Source organism: Meleagris gallopavo, chromosome Z, assembly GCF_905368555.1.
Source record: "Meleagris gallopavo chromosome Z, MGAL_WU_HG_1.1, whole genome shotgun sequence".
Classification (NCBI taxonomy): Eukaryota; Metazoa; Chordata; class Aves; order Galliformes; family Phasianidae; genus Meleagris; species Meleagris gallopavo.
This window is the reverse complement of record NC_139435.1, coordinates 31967571-31985275: the sequence shown is the minus strand read 5'-3', so window position 1 is coordinate 31985275 and position 17705 is coordinate 31967571. Positions and strand designations below refer to the sequence as shown.

At 37.3% G+C, this 17705-nt stretch overlaps 1 protein-coding gene across 2 annotated transcripts in view; it reads left to right on the top strand.

Annotated features, from left to right (window-relative positions):
* TTC39B (tetratricopeptide repeat domain 39B) overlaps positions 1-17705 on the top strand; it is an 87736-nt gene that overhangs the window by 28016 nt on the left and 42015 nt on the right. For both annotated transcript variants that reach the window (XM_085213784.1, XM_085213785.1), the window contains exon 2: positions 4631-4665. In XM_085213784.1, coding sequence (XP_085069910.1) covers positions 4631-4665 — 35 coding nt within the window. The remainder of the gene's footprint in view (positions 1-4630; positions 4666-17705) is intronic.

The window sequence follows — 17705 nt, the reverse complement described above, 5'->3', positions numbered from 1 at the left end:
GAGTATTCCTCAATCTTTGGATGTTCTACCGCTAATTCTAAGTCATATGGCATCCCATATAACATTTCAAAAGGAGAAATACCTGTATCTGTCCTAGGTTGGGTCTTTAAATTTAATAGTGACAGTGGTAAACATTTAATCCAGGACATCTTAGTTTCTATCATTAATTTAATATGTTGTTTCTTGATTTCTCTGTTCATCCTCTCTACTTTCCCCGAGCTTTGGGGGTGCCATGGAGTGTGGAATTCTCACTTAACTCTGAGTGGTTCTAAAGCCTCCTTCACTGTTCTGGAAATAAAATGAGGTCCTCTGTCTGAATCTATTACCTCAATGTTCCCATATCTGGGGATGATGTTTTCAAATCATATTTTTACCACTGTTTGGGCAGTGGCTCTGGCTACTGGGAAAGCTTCTACATAATACGTCAGATGGTCTATTATCACCAATAAATATTTATATCTCGCAGTTTTAGGCAATTCTGTAAAATCTGTCTGGATTTTGGCAAACACTCTTAAGGCTAATTCTCTCCCACCCAATATTCTTTCTCTTAGATGCTGCTTATTAACTTTCTTACAGGTCAAGCATCCTCCCAAAACAACCTTTGCAATATTGTATATCCCAATGCACATATATTTTGTGCTAAATTGGTCCACTAGTGCCTGGATTCCCCAGTGCGTTTTTCTATGGAATTCTCTCATTACCCTCCAGGCGAGTCCTTTTGGTAGTACTTCCCGACCATCAGGAAGTAACCACTTCCCATCTTTTTCTTCAATACCCATTTGCAACAACCTTTCCTTTTCCTTAGTATTAAAATTTTTTCGTATTGTTTTTGTTCTTTAGACTCCCGATCCCTAACTCTTTAACTATCAGTAGAGCTGCTTTCTTGGCTTCCTTATCATCCAAGTTGTTTCCTCTTATGTAATTGGACTTTCTCTTTTGGTGACTTCTTGCTTCCTTCCTTCCTTTTGGTGACATATAAGAATATGTACAATTGCAATTTGCTTTGGTTTTCTCAAAGCTTGTAGTGTCTGCTTGATTAGGTATTCATGAACCAACCCTTTTCCTTGTGAATTTATTAGCCCCCTCTCTTTCCATATCTTCCCGAAGGTCTGGACTACCCCATAGGCATATTTAGAGTCTGTATGTATAGTCCCTTTCCTATCCTTAAGTAACATTAGTGCCCTCAATAGGGCGTATAATTCACAAGCCTGAGCAGACCAGGATTTATCTAACGCCCCTGATTTGGCTACTGATAGTGTTTTCCCATCAACTATTGCATATCCTGACCTATGCTTCCCATCTACCACCCTAGAGGAACCCGTCTACATATAATCTTTCTCCTTCCTGTAACTCTTCTTCCTCTAGGTCTTCCCAAATTTTGGATTGATGTTCTATACATTGTATACAATCATGGATTAGATTTCCATTCGGTTCTCCATAAAGAAATTGAGCAGGGTTCTGTAAGCCCGTAATTTCAATCTCCAATCTGGGGGAGTGTACTAATATCCCCTCATATTTTAACAACCTGGCATCAGTTATCATTTATCTGTCTTTTGTTGTAATACTCCCCTAATGTTGTGGGGGTATATACTTTTAATTCTCCACCAAAGGTTATTTTTCCAGCTTCTTCTACTAAAAGGGCTACCACCACTATGGCTTGTAAGTTGGCCACAAGTTGGCCACCCTCTACTCACAGGATCAAGTAACTTAGAAAAGTACCCTACAGGTTTCTTCCTACCCATTCCTGTGTCAGGACCCCAAATGCTGTCCCTCCATCTATATTCACAAACAGGTAAAATGGTCTCTTAATATCAGGCAGGCTTAATACTGGGGCATTAACTAAGTCTGTCTTTAAATCTTCTAGTTTCTGATCTTCCTCTTGGCCCCATTTGAGATGTCCGTCTTTGGTTAATTTCTCGTATAAAAACTTTGCCTTACTGCTATAGTTCTCAATTCATTGTCTGCAATATCCTAGTAATCCCAGGATTTGCCTTATTTGTCTTTTATTTTTTATTATTATTATTATTTTTTAATGAATAGAAAATATATGGAAAAGCTGTGTGGGGTTTTCTTTTTCTTTTTTTTTCTTCCTTTTTTTTTTCTGTATATCAGGACAAGGATATACTTTGGGACTTGCTTCAGGATGCACCCAAGTCAGTAAAAGAAAGTGGATAAGGGTTTGCATTAAGTATATGACAGTCTCTCTAGCTATGTAAATAAAGGAAGTTCTCTTAATCCGTTAGGGATTTTTGAATTATATAGGTCACAAACATGGCTGACTTAGTTGCACACAGCATTAGATTTGAAGGAAATTGTGTTTCTGGCATAAACTGATGTAAATAAGCACCCTTTGAAGCTGGTTATGGCATTGCAACTATATCTTCTGGAAGTAGCAACGTTGTGATGAGGAACTGAAAATGCAATCTTTACTAGGCTTTATGCAAGCATGCAAGAGTACCTGTCCTTGTCTTTGGGCTGTTTCTGTACTCCAGGAGTTAGATAAACATTACAAACCACTTGATTTTTGTTTTTTCAAATACATGTATGGGTATAATGTATGCACGGGTTTATGTAACTCTTCACTCTATATTTTCTGTTGTTGAGCTGGCTAATTCACAAGTAAATTTGTAACATGCTACTTAGAAGAAAGTGAATGTTTTCTGAGTGCTTTTGAAACATTTTATGTTTTGGCGATATCTTGACAAGTCTCAGAACTTGATCTGGGAGAAGCTATTTTGGGTATTTCAATTGCAGTATTTTCACTTATACTTGAAAATCATATACTTCTTTGAGTTGGAAGGAACTCTTAAAGACTTTCTAGTCCATTCTTCAATTCCTACTGCTGGATCAGAGCCCTGTCTCAATGACCTTCACTGTCTCCAGGGATGAGGGATCCACCACACTTCTGGGCAACCTGTTCCAGTGTATACTACCAGTGGTGTTCCTGACCACCCTTATCATAAAAAAAAATTTATTCCTTATATCCAATCTAAATCTCTTTTTTTAATTTGAACCATTTCCCCTTGTCCTGTCGTCACAGGCCCTGCTAAGAAATCTGTCCCATTCTTTCTTATACCACTTTAGATTCTGATACTTCAGCTTACAGGAGCATTTGATGAGTATGAATAGCAGGAAACAAAATTCATCAGGAGACTGGCTGATGTGGTCCTTGCTGAGTGTGTGGAGCAGGCAAGAAGAGACCCATGTTAGTGGTGTTTTTCCACATTGATACAGACTGCTGGTTGCTGCTGTTCTTTGCAAATATCTGACAGTTCAGACATCAGATAAAAAATCAGCTTCTTCCCATATAAAAAATGGAAGCATACTCAAAAAAGCTGCCATTGTGTTTTATGTGTGTTGATGAATTTCTCCTCCTGTCTCTGGAAATGTATCAAGGAGGCAAACAGTCTTCAGAGAAGTGCTTTATTATAAGAATGACTTTTATCATTGTCTGGAGTGAGACATGGATACGGAGTGAAACAGGGTTTTTGTTTAGGATATTTATTCCTGTTAGCATCTATACTGCTTTTGGAAATGTGGTTCCACTCTTCTCAGATCAGAGCTCATTGTATTTGCTTCTGAGTTGATTACTGTACTTTTCAGAATAGTCATTATCCCTGTTTACCATAATATAGACAGTAAATTTAGTTTGAAAGAGAGCATTTAGGCAGTCTGTTAATGATGTTTCTTTAAATACATTTGTGGTACTCCTTGGCCGTGGTAGCGGCAGGCAAAAATAATAGCAGTTGCAGTAGTTCAAAACTTGATGTAGTAACATGTTCAGCTGTTCAGCAGTTAGTCTGAATGGGTATTTTCCCTTAGTTAAAAATAAAAAGTAAAGTAATGTTTTTTGGAAGGTGGATCACTGCTCCTGAATGTCTCCTGTAGAAGAGAAAGATCGTCTGATCCATAATTACCATTTGATTATTCTGATAAGTTTGCAAAGAAATTTAAAATTTGTGAAGCATAGGTTTGTCTTCAGAAGCACTGCTGAATGTTAGCTTACATCTCACATTATCATGCTTAGGGTAAATATCACATAAACTCTTTAAGAGTTCACTCCTGGTGAGACGAAAGATAATAATATTGCAGGTGTGTGCATTGTCTTTAGCGAGTTGATAACCTTAAAGTAAGCTGTAATTGGTGGAAATTCAGCTACTTACACAAGGATGGTATTTAAGGAACTTAACTTGCTTTCTGTCAGTATTATTTTTGTTCTGCAAATATTTCTTTTTTTGAAGATTTGTTGCAGGCATTATAGTGCTTGTATTATTTGTAGTAAAATACACTAGGAATGTTCTGTAAGTTTTGTATCATTTTATTCCTTTGCATACCACATTCAGTGAGGTGTAAGACCGTATTTCCCTCAGTAATCTGAACAGTGAAAGTTTAAGAGTCTGGAGAGGAGAAAAATCTATGTTTATACTTACCATTAAACTGTACTGTAGTGCAGTGAGCCTTTGGAAAATGTGTTCAGGTGATGATTTGCACTGAAAGCACGACTATGAATAAACCAGTAATTATATTATAGAATAAATGCTGCCTGGTAAACGTAAATTTCTACTGTGTTACACAAAGAGTTCCTGAGCATACACAGACCATTAATTGAAACACTTTCTTTCTTTTCCAGGAAAATTTTGAAGATGCTTTTGAAAACATTCCTGTGTAAGTAACAATTTAAAAATTGTGGGTTTGTTTTTTAAACTGTATACAGTAATGAAATACTCTATGCACACCTTCTCAGTGAAAAATGGTTTTGTATGCACCAACTTCGTATTTTCTAGAGCAGTTACAAGGTCTCAAGAGCTGGGAAATGGAAGTGTAATTAGGTTGATGTATATGATGAAGTGCCTGTCAGCAAATAAGAAAGTTGTAAAGAATTAACATAACAATTTTAGTAACTTTGTTGCATGATGACAGCTGCAGGCAAATTTCTGTATGGTGAGAAAAAGATAATTTACATAAGTTGAAAAACATTGGATGACACATTATACTTGACCACCGAAGCAATACTCTTGAATGGAAATTGCTACACCAACTGTTGCACAGGTATTTTTCCTTAATGTAGTTAGGTATACATGTATACACCTATATATATTTCTATATATATACATTTTGTCTACAATAAATGTGCGTATATATAAATATAATATATGCATATTTTATATATATATATAAAAATATAAATATATATATATATATCAAAACCAATTTTCCATTGTTTAGACTTCACAGATTCTATTTAGCCTGTTTCAGTGATATAGGACCACCTGCAGTTCTTGTGGAGTAGTATTTGAGAGATCACAAAGTGAACTTTATAACCTATTTTATGGTTATTAGAAAAGGAAAAGAGAGCTGGGCAGCTGTGCAACAGGTTCTGTTTTTCAGGACTAGGAGAACATGCAGTGTGACTGACTGCATTCACTGCATGCTCTTACTTGTTTTTTTAATTTTTTTTTCTGATTACTTCTATTATTACTATTTTATGTAGAAAATAATGCATGAATTCGTCTTCATGTCTCAAGAATTGTTTATGTTTACAGAACAGCTACATCGGAAGAACTGTCGTTACACTGTATGGACAAGAATGGCATTTAAACAGACTCTGAAATTATATGTCGTGATTGCATATGCTGTTAAAATAGTCTGTACTAAAAAAACTGCCATAGATGGAAAGGGCAGTGTATGTCATCCTTTTGAAAGCCTAGCATGCTGACTTTTCATGAGATGTGCATTGTGTGCTGAGCAGTCTTCATGGAGCGTGTCTTCTCTTATTTTGGTTGGTTGAGTAGCGCAAATACGAGATAGCAGCTTTAGCCCTGAAATAATTTAGGGATTAACCTTTGTCGTACTCATTGGCAGGCTACTGAACCAGTAAAGACCTCACTTTTTGTAGGTGTTAAGAGGATACCTACTAAAATACACTGTGTTCAGACTCATGAATGCTGGTCAGGTGTACTTGGCAGTGCTTCTCTGCCTCTCCTAAACAGACAGCTGTTTAAATAAAGCTTTTGCAATAAGAGAGATGTGCTTTCCTATTAATTTGCTGAAATGAAGGAAGTACTGGACTTCTCAAGTCCAACAGAATGTATAGATTAACAGGCAAGTATATGAGGTTTTCCAACATCAGGTTCTGCATGTCATTATTTTTTGAGTGTCTTTATGGTCTTAAGTGTGAATGAAAGGGCTAGTAATATTAAAGAGAAAGTATCCATAGTTTTCTATGCATACTTTTAAAATGTCTGCCATTATTCCAACGACGTATGGTTTTTAAAATTACTATGAAATCCTGTGTTGTTGTTTTTTTTTTAAGCTTTTTCTTCCAAAGAGGAAGAATTACTTGGAGCTGAATTTTAGTAGTTTTGAACTACATTTTGTTCCATTTGAGTTATGTGGTGGCAGTTAACTGGTGAAAAGTACCAGGAATACATGTCTGAGCAGCACTGTTCTTCCAACTATTAAGATTTTTTTTCAGTCTAATTTAGAAATTTGGACTCAGTGTATAATAGGATGTAGAAATGTTATAGTATGGAAGGACCTTTGTTAGTTTTACACACTACTGCTGGCTTTGAGGAGCTTTCATTAGATATTTGCAGGTAGTGAGGAGGCTGTTGAAGGCTTTTGGTTAGTCAACAGTATTAAAGGCCTTTAAGTTATTAACTATCCGGGATAAAAGGAAAGAAGAGGAAATTGCCTATTTATTAAAGTTTTGCAGGATTCTGAAAAGCATTAGTGATTTACAGTGTCAACTTTTAATTGCAGTTAAACATTCTGCTGAAGCTACGGTAAGTTTCAGGTATTTCTGTTAGTACTTTCTTCTGGTTCACGTGTTTACTGTAGGTGGCAGAGGAATGGGCCATGAGCAGTGAACTGAGCCTCATAGTGATTACTGTCTTATGAACTTATACCTTCCCTTACCAGATGGCTCAAGCTTTCCCTATACATGTCCTTGTGACCTACTTACCTCTCCTTCCCCCAGATGCATCTTCCTTACTCCTGGATGGTCAATGTGCAGTTTCATTTTTCAGCAGATCAGTGCAAGTATTACGCTGTAACTTTTCCCTCGTTAGGTCCCTGTTTCATATATTTCTGCACTACCTCGGTGTTGACTTAAATTATTTCTTAGATCTGCTACTGTTCTGTAAAATTTACTTGATTGACACTGGTCAATAAGTTAAGAGATAAAGAGTGTGATCAGACAGTTGGGATAATTTGTGTACATTACTTGCTTGGAAAATAAAGTTTGTGGAGAAGACTCGTGAAGATTTGAACAATAAGAACGGTATTCTTGGAATACTTGCTGCTGCTGACTTGCTCTGTGTTTAGATAATTAGCTACTTCTCAGGTGTGGACATTATGTGTGGACATTATACATATTCTTCTGTATCTGTCCAGGATTTATCACTTAACTAGACTCTCTCCTTCCTCAAATTCTTCAAAATGTACAGCTATTATACAGAGTCTCCACAGAACTTTAAAAAGCCCTGAGACTTTAATGTTCTGGGACTGTTAGTGGAACTCTTTAATCTTGTTTTCTTGAAATTCCTTGGTTTTAATTTTCAGATGACACTGACAAGCAGCTTTGGGGAGGCCTTTCCCAAATCTAGTGCCACACTGGTTATTCTTCACCTGGATCTGTCTAGATTTAATGGTAATTCTTTCTTTTACTAAAACAGTAATAAAAACTTGAAACCATTACTTCATCAAAACAACGAATTTACTAGAGGCTCTCTTTTGGGAAGCTGTATCTTGTTTTTGATTTTGCTATTGATAAAGTTCCCCTTAGAATTTTCCAGTGTATAGTGTGTCAATCTCTTCTAATCAGATAAGAAAGTTAAATTGTTACCACTCTGTGACAATATATCTGGCATTTGTTTGAGTGGCTTACTGCAGTTTGATTTTACACAGGTAATTTTTACTAAAATTTAATTAAAATATTTTTAAATATACAGTACTGTAGATATGAAACAATTTAGGTGTACTTATAAGGAAAGAGTTTATTCAAGACCAATTTGTTATTTTAGAGAATTTCTAAAAGAGTGAGTGGGACCCAGCTCATCACAGTGTTTTATATACCAGTCTGTAATTCTTTTAATAAAATATCTATGAAGTACCATTGGTCTGTGTATTGCTTCAGTAAGTACTAGCAGATAATTTTGTTACATTATCTTCTCTTTAACTATCTTTATTCACTTTTTAAATTGTTATTATTGCTGAATCATGGGTAGGTTGTATAAAATTAAATGACAGTGAGTTATCTTAAGAGGGTGAAATCCTTCCCTAAATCTTTAGTGCTGGCTGCTGTATCTGTGGATGAGTCCAGGAGGAAATCGGTCTTTGCTCTGATTGTCTAAATGGATTAGATTCTTTATCTAGATGCTTTTGCGATCTTTTACTTGTGTTAGCTTTTGTAGGTATATTCAGCAACTCTGCTAGTGTTCTTGGTTTACAGAAGTATGATTGGATCACGAAGTGTAAATTGATTTCTTTATCGACCAGAGTTAAAGTAAGGTTGCTAAGTCATTCTGACATTTTGCTTAGGAGGAACAGTGGCATGTGACATAGTATCTTCTCTGCTGAATTTACCTACTGAGTTTTCTAGCTCTTGACTATAATTTTTGGTACGGCATGTTCAACCTCACAAGGAGTATAGATGGGATAATCATGAAACTAGATCTTTCATGATGTGGTTGTGTTAATTCAGAACTATTTTTGTACTGGCATCTCCTTTTGCAACATGACTGAGTAACTCAAAACTAATGGATCTTTCTGTTTTTAAATTTCAAACCTCTGCCAGTAATTAAGTTTTCTGGTGGTAAGCTGCTGCTTATCAGATATTTTCCTTGCTTCAAGCGTTGTGCAAGGCTGTTTTGTAATATAACTTGACGTTATTAGCTACAAAGGCTCTATAGTTTCAAAGACATGCATGAATACAACAGATTTGTGATTTCTTTTTTCCTAATTCTTGCTAAAATACTTCACCAGCATCTGAATTTTGTGGTGAGAAAGCTATCAAATATAGTTCTAATCTTATTTCTGCTATTTAAATTTGCCCCCAGATTATTCATAAATTCTTTTTATGGAATACAGAAATCCGTGTTTTCTGTTGTGAGAATGTGGAATTTATTTCTTTACAAGAAGATCATTAAAAGGCATGAGCTCTTTCCAGCTTCTCATCGTGTTATGCCTAGTAATGTACTGACTTTTGTCACTGATATTTTTTTGTATGTATTTTCTCCTGTGAAGTTCTCTATCTGTTAGAAAACTTACATGAAATGTTAATTATTTTGATTTTTCTCTTGTTTCATTTAATTTTTCCTTAAAGTGTCATCTTTATGTGACAGGAATAAGTTATTGTCAAATTATTGTACTTTCCAATAGTCTCGTGGGTGTGCAGTATTTTTCTCTAAGGTAAAGAAAGGCAAGAAAATATGTTCAATTACCACCCATTTATCAGAGGCTTATTTAAAGGAATAACAACATTTAAAGTAGCAGTATTATGGTAAATAACTGTCTGGATTTATTTTATAGAGGATGCCCTGTAGTTGTTTTTGGGAAGAAACGTAATAGTCTGCCTGAGTGCTGTAATCAGTTCGGTTTCAGAGGCAGTCTTCATGTTACTACTCCCTCTGTGTAGAAAATTCTGTCACTGAGGCGTGCGTTGTACCATTGATGGGAGAACTGGAAAAATAGTGTGATCTCCTGTAAGTATAACTGAACAATGAAATAGAGGAAATATGGAAGCTAGGATTCTACAGAAAAACAGACCGATGAGTTTTGGTGAAGAATGGATTTCTTAGAATTTTCTATCCTTACTGATTTCAGCGAAAGTGCCCACATTTTCCTGTTGTAATATCATTCCTTTTGCATTTCCTTTTCCTACCCAAAGCTGGATTCAGTTAATCCTTGATCCTACCAAAGCAGCTCTGTGTGGTATTACTGGGGTGATAGATTAAGAGCCAGAAGTGTTTAAGGAAGTTAGAGCAGGTTATCCTTGTAATCTCAGAAGTGTAGTTAAGATTTCGGTTATACCTGCACATGTGTCTGTGTTTTGTCAATTAAGGAGGCTGAAGAGCTGAGGAAATGACTCTAAATTCAAATTTGAATTCAGGAAGCCAAGAATGTGTAATAACAGTGTTTTTCTTTAAACTGTTGTAAAGCAGTGAGAAGTAGGTGTTAACAATTTGTGATCAAAGTTTTATGTGCTTTTATTTTGTCCTGAAGGCCAAAGAAAGGAGTGATCATGTAAAGATAACATTTTCAGAGCCACACAAGTAAGGCAAGCTAGCCTACTTTATGTTGTTAGTCTAAAGATTTGCAGCAGCAGTGGTCAGGACAGAAACCTAATGTAACTTGTCTAAGTTTGGGAGTTTGGAGTGGACAATAATTGTGTTATTGCTAATTATTCTGTATATGTTGCAATTACACCTATTGCCTCTAGTGCAACATTTGTTTGAGTCTTCAGGCCAAGTATTGATACTTCCTGATGACTTTGAAATACGCAATTCCACATGTTATTGTCCTCTTAAAAAGGGGAGAAAAAGAAAGGCAGCAGCAACGAACAGATGAAATAGTGTTGTGAAGTCTCTAGAACAGCAGAGACATGTAATTGGGCTGGCAACAGAACTGTGTTTGGTTGGGGACATTTAGCTGCTGAGTCACAGTTTTAACTTACAGATGGTTGTGCTGTGGATCAGTTAGGTAGGCAGTGGTGTGCCGTGTTCCTATGGGTGTTTCATAGGGCAAGCATTAATTTGATGGTGAGCTTCTGAAAGTACTGAGAAGCTGTGGTGGAATTGGTTGTTTAGGAAAAAAACCTATACACTTAGCCATAACTGGCTTGGAAGTCAATGTCAGAGTGGTAGGTATTAATAATACAGTTTCTTTTTGTGGATGCTTTTTGAGAATGGCATTTATTGCACATACTTCGGTGAGCCAAAATTTGTGTTATTTTAAATATTTTTCTGGTTCAGCAAACAATTATTACTTTCACATGTTAATAAAATCCTTTATACTGTATATTGGTTTCCTCCAGGGTTTCAGGAAATAATGTGCAACTCTTTCCTAGTGTTTGTGTGATGTGTATGTTTGCTTCCCAGTATTTATTTGATGCAAAATGCGTTCTCATATGTTTTGAAAAGTGAGTTTTTTAAACAGATACATTTGACATATTGCTTAATACCCAACCTGTAGTGACAAATTTCAGTAAATGCAAAGCTATTGTTTATTGTACTGTTCCGATGGCTTTCCCAGAGGAGTTTCTGTGAACAAAGCTCAGTTCCTCACAGCAGTGGAAGTTGGGAATAGATCTCCTTAGCCCCCACGGTATAGCTTTAAAGAACGTTTTTAAAAGGTAACAATAGGTGGAGAAAGGTGGGGGGGATTGGGAGGGAAGGGAGGAAGGGTGGGGGGAAGCTTGTGGGGAGGAGGGGAGGCAGGAGGAAGAGAGGAGAGGCGTGGCTTAACTTTCTGCTGCATAGCACCCATGTACTGAGCTTTTTTTCTCATCTGGAGAGACTAGACCTGAGTGATGAAACTTCCTGCTGGCTTCCGATTTCCACTCTCTCCTGTTGCTGTTGATATTCCTGAAGATAACTTATTTTTTGTTTAAATTAGCTGAGCTGTTGTTTTGTTTCAGTCATGGGATTTTAGCTAAAAATTCGAATTTCTAGGGAAAAGAATGTCAAAGGATAAGCAAAATTGTTGATTTGTGTGAGGACTATGAAATAATGAAAATCCAGCGTAAGCCAGTTAGTTCTCCTCAGAGGGCTGCCTGCTCCCAACTCCTGCACGTTTGTTCTATTTTTACTGCGTTTGCATTACTATACTTCTCTTTTTCTGTCTGACTTAAAAGATGCTGTAATTATTCAGTGAACACCGAGGCAACTCCCTTTCTGTCTTTAAATATAAATCACTTTGCGTTCCTCCTGTCTCCATTTTCTCCTTGCAGTTAAGAGTGATGGATTAGAATTAGGCTGCAGCACAGATTGGGAAAATCTCCCAGCATCCTTTTCCCGCAGAGGCATCAGCTTCCAGCATTGACTGTAGCTGCTGCCACTCTAACTGACATTTCTTTTAAATTCAGCTATGGAGAGTGCCTCAGATGCCAGCTGCTGGCTTGTGAACTTTTATCCTTTTTTCTTTTTGCTTTAACTCATTAATGGAACCTCACGGGTGCTGAGGAGTAAAACAGTTTTCTCTGCATGCTTTTTTTTCCTGTCTTTTTGATGTGAGGTGGAAAAAGGACAGTGAAAGAAGAAGCACTTATTTTTGCATAAGGACTGTATTTACTTACCTGAAGTTAACCAAATTAGCCTTGTAAGTACATTATTTCTGCCTATTGGTTTCTGAAAATGTGATAGCCAGATACACGGGATTTTGTCTGTGGAAATCTACTTTGGCAGGTATGCTGAACATTTAAAAAAAAAAGCTGTAGTTTAGGTTGAGTTCCTTGGAGAGGAGAGAAAAAGGTTACATTATATTCAGAATGGATTTAAGTAGTAACTGTTTCTCCTCTGCACTTTGCAGAGGTGAACAGTGCTTCTGGCAAGCAGCAGCTTCTCTGCTGATGTCAGTGCTTAATCAGCAAGGATGCTGTGGATTGTAGAATGCCGCAAGGTGTGTATTTTGGGATGCTGTTCTTTAAAATGTGGCAGTTGAAGGACCGTGTAAGTCTTGTAGTCATTCTTTGCACTTGCAGATTACATCTTTTCTGGGTAGGTGGACTAATTAAGCATTTGAGGTGGTGTAATTTTTGATTTAAATAATTTATTTAATGGAATGCAGTTCTGTGCTCTTTAAGTACTAAATGCTATGTATAACACAGTGTGTTTTTTAGAGATTTTAGTAATGTAAGGTCTCCAACAGTGGCTGTAAGTTTACTATGTGATGAATTTTGATAAATTGTTTTAAAGTTAGGTAGAATGGTCCTGTTAGTAGGACTACACTGTCCTAATTGTCTGCTTGGATCTGAGCCAGTATTTGCGTGACGCAGTGTGAGTCACATAAACATCTGGCCTGATCTGGTGTCATACTTGCTGGATGATTTATTTCTTATCTTTTCTGTAGCAAGATAAGTGGACTTCTTTATTCATTTTGTGTAAATCTGTCAATAAACAGTTATTATTACTTAGATATGCTAGCTCTTTTCAAGAGGATCTTTTTGAAACTATTTTCTTGTCTTATGTCCTATTCCATATGGGAAATGCTGAACAAACTAATTTTTGTATTAGCTATGTAGCTGTACGTATGTGCTATATATTAAATTTTGACTGTATTGTTCTCTAGCACATTCAGATGTTCATTTTTCTGCTCATTGTATCTTGTATTGACCTCAATTGGGTTATTTATGTAAGGTGTTAGACTCATATGGGGTATTAAACATAGTAAAATCTGAGTTTATCTGCAAAGATCACATGTTAAAATGTACGTCTAAATATATTGTTGAATTACTATGTTTTGTTAGTGAATTTCATAACCTTTTATAATGGTATGCATTTCTACTAGTGTCCAACAGAACAGTGTAAATCACATTTTTTTACCTGCTTTGTTTATTTCTTCCTCCTCTCCCCCAAAACCCCCAATTAATTTTTTTTGCTGGCTGCATTTAGGGTTACATATGTTTTGCAAGGTTGCATCAAAGTCATACTTTGTTTGCTTGAATATGCTTGTATCACAATCACACTAGTGATTAGACTAATTATATGTGCATATCCATATAGGTAAATGGTAGCCTGTGTTTTTGCAGTGTCTTTTTTCTCAGTATGGCTGATTCATTGTGGAAGATGTGTATTTTGTTTACTGTGCATGTGAAGTGCCAATTGCTATCAAAATAAAGAGTAGGTAAGAGCAGATAATGGTGATTTTTCTTTTACTTTTTTATTCACTACTTTAGCTTCTCTTTTTGAGTTTCAAAGGGGTGCACTGTGATGTCGGCAATCACAGATGCTAGTTGCCCAATAAGAAGAGTTTAGTGTTGACCCTATATTTTCTGTGCCATTTGGGACTTCAGTAGGTGAAGAACTTTACCTCAGTTTTCTTGCTTTGTACTTCTTCAATCATTTTGTTGCATCTGTACATCGTATGTGAGAACAGAGCGATTGGATGTTTTCGTGTGCTATGGAAATACTGCATTAATAATAAAGATACAGGTAAACTTCTTTAATCTGCCTCCACTTTCCCATGGATGTAAATTAGAGCAAATGTTTAGAAGTAAAATCTTTTGATCACTTCATTGCATTTCATTGCTAGGTTCTTATGAAGTGGTACTGTAGACACTGGATTTCCTTTTAACTAGAACAAACACAGTTCTATTCATATCGCAAAGTTCAAGACTCAACTGAAGAATGTAAAGCAAAGATACACTAATAGTCTCCTGACAGGTGGTGGTCTGGTATCTAAAATTGGATGTCAGCTGAGACTTTTTAAGAAGGAATTTTTTTTTTTTTTAGTATCATGTTTGTTGTCTTTGAATTTTTGAACACGCTTCATTCGTAAGACAGTATCAGAAATATTTCAGCTGATGTGAGGAGTAGTACTCCCTAAAATAAAGCCCTTGTCTCCTGTAGTTTGTATCTAATTCTAGCCTTTCTGAACTTCATAAAACTTAGTATTTTAAATCAGGAATGGAGGCCAGACACTTCTCTTGAAGTGCCAACATTTCTCTCTGACTTCTGATCTGTGAGGAATAAAGCTTTTTCTAGCTACCATCTGTCATCTTTATTAGATCATACATGTCTGACGAGATAGTAACTTTAATAAAACCTTTTTGTAGTTTCTTTACATAGCAAATGGTCTCACTTGTATGAATTTTCCAGTGTCTAAATAATACAAGTGAATAAAACTGCCAATTTTCTTGCAATAATGTGCTTCTGGATCTCTTTTACCTCTCTATTTCTGTTTTCACAGTTGAATTCTGTTCAGTTCTGACAAGGATTTTAAATGTTGTTTCAGTAGAGGGACACTGGATAAAACAATCTGAAAAGAGTACAGAAAAGCTGCACTGCAATTTCTTTTTTTACAGAAGCTCTGAAAGTAATGATCCGTGCAATTTATTGTCATAAGAGTCTACTGTGGTTAGCAGCTTAAGGGGACATTGCCATGTGCTCCTGGAACACACAGGCACAGATAGTGAGAGGTGAAGTGTTACACAGTCACCTTCAGACAATTACAGAGGTAGTAATTAGCACAAAGCTTAACATTCATGAGCCCTTTTTTACAGTGGAGAGGGTCAGGGCAAACAGCAGCAGCAGTGATGAGTTTTAAAATAGAAGTAAAGATTTGATTCTTAAAAAGTGGAAAAACAAAACAAAAAAAAACCAACAGAACCCAAAAACCCAAAGTAAATTTACTTTTTTTTTTTTTCTTCCAGGTATATTCATTGATGAATTAAAATGTTATCTCACTGAAATTCCAATATTCAGTGAAAGGCTGTCAATTTTAACTTCTTTTGGCAATTCTGATGTTCAGTGAGAAGTCCTTATTTGCATGCGTATTTTAATAATTCCTGATTTTTCTCTAGGAGCAACTACTTCATTTCTCATGTGGATACCTCAGTCTTCCTTAATGATTTTCTTTCTGATAATTTCATCTTTTTTTTTTTTCTTTTTTGCAACTGTTTCTTTTGAGAACTGATGTTTTGGTGCTTTTTCCTGAATACATATACAGATTTATAGTAACAGCTAGCTAGTGTTTCTTTTCTTTCTGCATCAACATTTCTGTAACATTCCAGTGTAAGATGAGGGGGAAGAAGGAATTTAACTTTTAAAATATACTAGCTGTGATATTGCTTGATCATGTAAATGCTAATAGAGGCAACTGTCTTGGTATTGCAGCAACAGCAGTGTAATTCATGGTTTTAGACTTAGAAATAACAGACTAAATGCTGGTACCTAAATGCTAAAGAGTCCAGCGGAGGGCCACAAAGATGGTGAAGGACCTGGAGCATCTCCCTTATGAAGAAAGGCTGAGTGAACTGGGTCTGTTTACTCTTGAGAAAAAAACGACTGAGAGGGGACCTGATCCAGGTTTATAAATATCTGAGGTGTGGTGGCCATAGTGGTGAGGCCAGTCTCTTTTCAGTGGTACGTGGAGACAGGACGAGGGGAAACGGACATAAGCTGCAGCACAGGAAGTTTCGCACGAATGTGCGTAAGAACTTCTTCACGGTGAGGGTGACGGAGCACTGGAACAGGCTGCCCAGGGGGGTTGTGGAGTCTCCTTCTCTGGAGATATTCAAGTCTCGCCTGGACGCCTACCTGTGCGACCTGGTGTAGGGAATCTGCTTTGGCAGGGGGGTTGGTCTCGATGATCTCTAGAGATCCCTTCCAACCCCTACAATTCTGTGATTCTGTGATTCTGTGATACCTTATAATGAAATAGCATTGGGAGTGAAAGTTCAAGCCAACTGAACTGAATTCTCTCTAGGTGTGTCATTTCTGTCTTCTGCTGTTACTAGTTCTTTTTTGTGGATAGATGACTAACTGCTGTCTCCAGAAATCAAGGAAAACATAAACTCCTACTTGTGTGAGAGTAATATGGAATATTACTATAATGGAATACTAATATAATTATAGTGTCCAGTAAAATCTGTAGGGAGGAAGAAGTGAAAGTGTTACTCTAATGATCTTCCAAAAATAACAAATGGTATGAACTGTCATCAGTTTCCCTTGTAGCGCTACAGGCTTGGGGCTGAGTGGCTGGATGAGTGTGAAGAGGAAAGAGACCTGGGGGTGTTGGTTGATGCTCGGCTGAACGTGAGCTGACAGTGTGGCCAAGAGGGCCAACAGCATCCTGGCCTGCATTAGAAATAGTGTGGCCAGCAGGAGCAGGGAGGTGATCATTCCCCTCTACTCAGCACTGGTGAGGCCGCATCTTGAGTATTGTGTTCAGTTTTGGGTCCCTCACTACAGAAAAGACATTGAGGCTCTGGAGCGTGTCCAGAGAAGGGCAACGAAACTGGTGAGGGGTCTGGAGCACAAATCTTATGAGGAACAGCTGAGGGAGCTGAGATTGTTCAATCTGGAGAAGAGGAGGCTCAGGGGAGACCTCATTGCACTCTACAACTTCCTGAAGGGAGGTTGTGATGAGGAGGAGTTTGGCCTCTTCTCCCAAACAGGACCTGAGGAAATGGCCACAAGTTGTACCAGAGGAGGTTTAGATTAGACAGAGGGAAGAACTTTTTCTCTCAGAGAGTGGTCAGGCATTGGAATGGCCTGCCCAGGGAGGTGGTGGAGTCGCCATCACTGGTAGTGTTCAAGAGGCATCTGGATGAGGAGCTACAAGATATGGTTTAATGGCTTGTGGTAGCAATGGTGATGGGAGGACAGTTGGACTAGATGATTTTGCAGGTTTTGTTTTCAACCTTGCGATTCTTTGATTCATAGTGCAGGACCCAGCACTTGGTCTTATTGAACCTCATCCCATTGGCTTCAGCCTAGCTATCCAGCCTCTCCAGATCCCTCTGAAGGACCACGCTACTGCCAGGCAGATTGACACTTCCAGCCAACTTGGTGTCATCTGCAAACTTACTGAGGGTGCACTCAATGTCAGCTTTTGTAGGGATTACTGTGGGAGACAGTGTCGAAGGCTTTGCTGAAGCTAGATAGACTACATCAACAGCCTTTCCCTCATCCACCAGATGGGTTACTAGGTCACAGAATGAGATCAGGTTGATCAAGCAGGATCTGCCCTTCGTGAACCCATGC